The 2585-nt window shown below is 34.8% G+C and overlaps 1 protein-coding gene across 1 annotated transcript; it reads left to right on the plus strand.

The window, feature by feature from the left end:
- The first annotated feature begins 804 nt into the window (after positions 1-804).
- LOC105213599 (tigger transposable element-derived protein 2-like) lies at positions 805-1549 on the plus strand. Its single transcript, XM_054231705.1, has 2 exons — positions 805-925; positions 980-1549. Exons 1-2 carry the CDS (start codon positions 863-865, stop codon positions 1208-1210), a joined length of 294 nt encoding a protein of 97 aa, XP_054087680.1. The 5' UTR covers positions 805-862; the 3' UTR covers positions 1211-1549.
- The last annotated feature ends 1036 nt before the right edge of the window (positions 1550-2585 follow it).

Consider the following 2585-nt stretch of genomic DNA (forward strand, 5'->3'; position numbering starts at 1 on the left):
AGAAATAGTGCTCCAAAAATGCTATCGAAAATCAAGAAGATCGCTGTGATCGTTGTATCGCTCTAGATGACCCTTGAAACCAATAAACTAACCAATGATTATGAATTGAAATATAAGTTTAACACTAAAACTGATAAGAGCCAATTTCTAAACTATGCCTGGAGCTGGAGAATTTCATAATATGGATCATACCATTAATCGATATCTACTAAATACGCAAGATTCAGATTTTCAGAATTGCTTTTGTTTGAAATTAAAACCAAACTCTCGAAAGTCAGTGCATTTTCTACTCAGCTCTCTTCTTCATGAAAATCCGTCATCTTTATTTAAATCAATGTCTGAGCAAATACCAAAATATTTATGTCTCATCAGGATTCCTAGAAGAAGACTTTTCAGTTAGTTGTAGGGAACCTCATTTATAAAAGGACATTTTTAGGTTAGGGTTTCATAGTAAAATAGTTAAAGAAGAAAATAAATGTAAATAGTTGTAGTAGGGTATTTTCAGATATTTTAATTTAATTCCGAGGGAATCTTTTTCATCTAATAAAGTGTCTCTGTACCAAAAATGGTTAAAATAGGGATATAACTTCCGCTAGCTCTCATATACCTACTTATAGGTTAAAAAAAAGAATAAAATTAATATAAAATAAAATTATACAGTGAAAGCTCGCTAATCCGAACGGTGTGTAATCCGAATTATCCAGTAATCCGAATTGAATAAAGTACGCGTTGCATATTCTATAGTCCGCATTGATTGCCGCTCTCTAATCCGAATTTTAATTTTTCTATCCTTTTGTAGCGTAGGTGCACATATTTGTTTTGACATACATAAGTGCAAACAACGTAGAAAGCCTGTTTCAACATGTTCTCGAAGTGTGAATGGAATTTTACAACTAACGGGACATCATTTGATATGCATACACATGTATGTATGTACAAATGAATGCATGTTCAATGATTTATTTTGTTATTATTTTAGTTCTGGAATAGCATTACACGCGACGACATCAATTTAAATTACAATATGGCAAAAAGACGTGCACATAAAACATTATCACTAGCTGATAAGATTAAAATAATACAAGAGATAGACCGCGGACAATCTGGAAAACTTTTGGCAGATAAATATGGTGTAGGAACTTCTACAATTTGTGACATAAAAAAAAATTCCGAAAATATTAGGAGGTATAGAATCCGTATTATGTACTAAAGTATCTTACAAAAATGAGTTAATTGTATACATACCTATTTTATCAGATTTGCTGAGAATTCTGATGAAAAACTTTTGAAGCAGCGCAAGACACTCAAAACGGGTGAGTACGAAGAGTTTGAGCAAAAATTATATGCTTGGTTTGAAGAGAAGCGGTCACGACATCAAACGATTTCAGCGGGAGTTTTACGACAAAAGGCAAAATCACTTTATCAGAAAATGTATAACAATGATTCGTTTAAAGCTAGCGATGGATGGTTTCAAAAGTTTAAGAAACGATTTTCTGTACGAAACTTAAAAATATGCGGAGAGTCTTTATCTGCTAGACCAGATCTTGTTCTTGCTTTTCAAAATGAGCTCTACAATGTAATTGAAGCTGAAAATTTGTTGGACGACCAAATTTACAATGCTGATGAGTCTGGACTTTTTTGGAAAATGTTTCCAGACAAAACTTTAGTGCACTTTAAAGAAAAATCAGCTCCAGGCACCAAAATGAGCAAAGAGAGAATCACCTTCTTATGTTGTGCTAATAAGACTGGAAGTCACAAGCTACAGATTGCAGTGGTTGGTAAATCAAAAAACCCTCGGTCATTTAAAAAACAAAGGGTGATTGAATATTACTCATCAAAAAATGCATGGATGACAACATACATTTTTACTGAATGGTTTTTCAAATCGTTTATACCACAGGTAAAAAACTATCAGACTGAAAATAATTTGCCGAAAAAAGGTCTATTGATATTGGATAATGCAACATGTCATGGGGAGCCGTTGGCATCTGAATGTGGACAATATAAAACTATGTTTCTCCCTCCAAATTGTACTAGCATTATCCAACCTATGGATCAAAATGCGATACGCCTGACTAAACTTTATTACAAAAAAGACCTCTTGTGTGAATTGGTCAATTCTGAATCAGACAGTACTGACATTTTTTTGAAAGAATTCAGTATGTACGACGCTTGTGAATTGCTTAAGCGATCTTGGAGCAGGGTATCGGATTCCACTCTAAAGTCCTGTTGGAAAAATATTCATACCCAGAGATGGGCTTCAGAAGATAACATTCCATTGTCAGTCTTACAACAAGAATTACCGGAGAGTGACCTTTCGGCTCGTTTTGAAGAAAATGAAGAATTTCGTGCAATCAGAAATTTATTTCGCCGCAATACTGACGTGGAACTTTCTGAAGATGAAGTTCTTGCCTGGATTAATGACTCTGGCAGCAGTGTGGTTGCATGTAGTACCTCAGAATTGGTTACAGAAGACGAAGAAGCAGAATCTAATATGATTGTGTGATTGGCGTTGCAACCGTTTAGCCGGTTATAGCCGAATCGACGATAGTGCGCCACCTGTCTCTCTCCTTTGCAGTTCGGCG

Source organism: Zeugodacus cucurbitae, chromosome 5 (genome assembly GCF_028554725.1).
Source record: "Zeugodacus cucurbitae isolate PBARC_wt_2022May chromosome 5, idZeuCucr1.2, whole genome shotgun sequence".
NCBI classification, from domain to species: Eukaryota; Metazoa; Arthropoda; class Insecta; order Diptera; family Tephritidae; genus Zeugodacus; species Zeugodacus cucurbitae.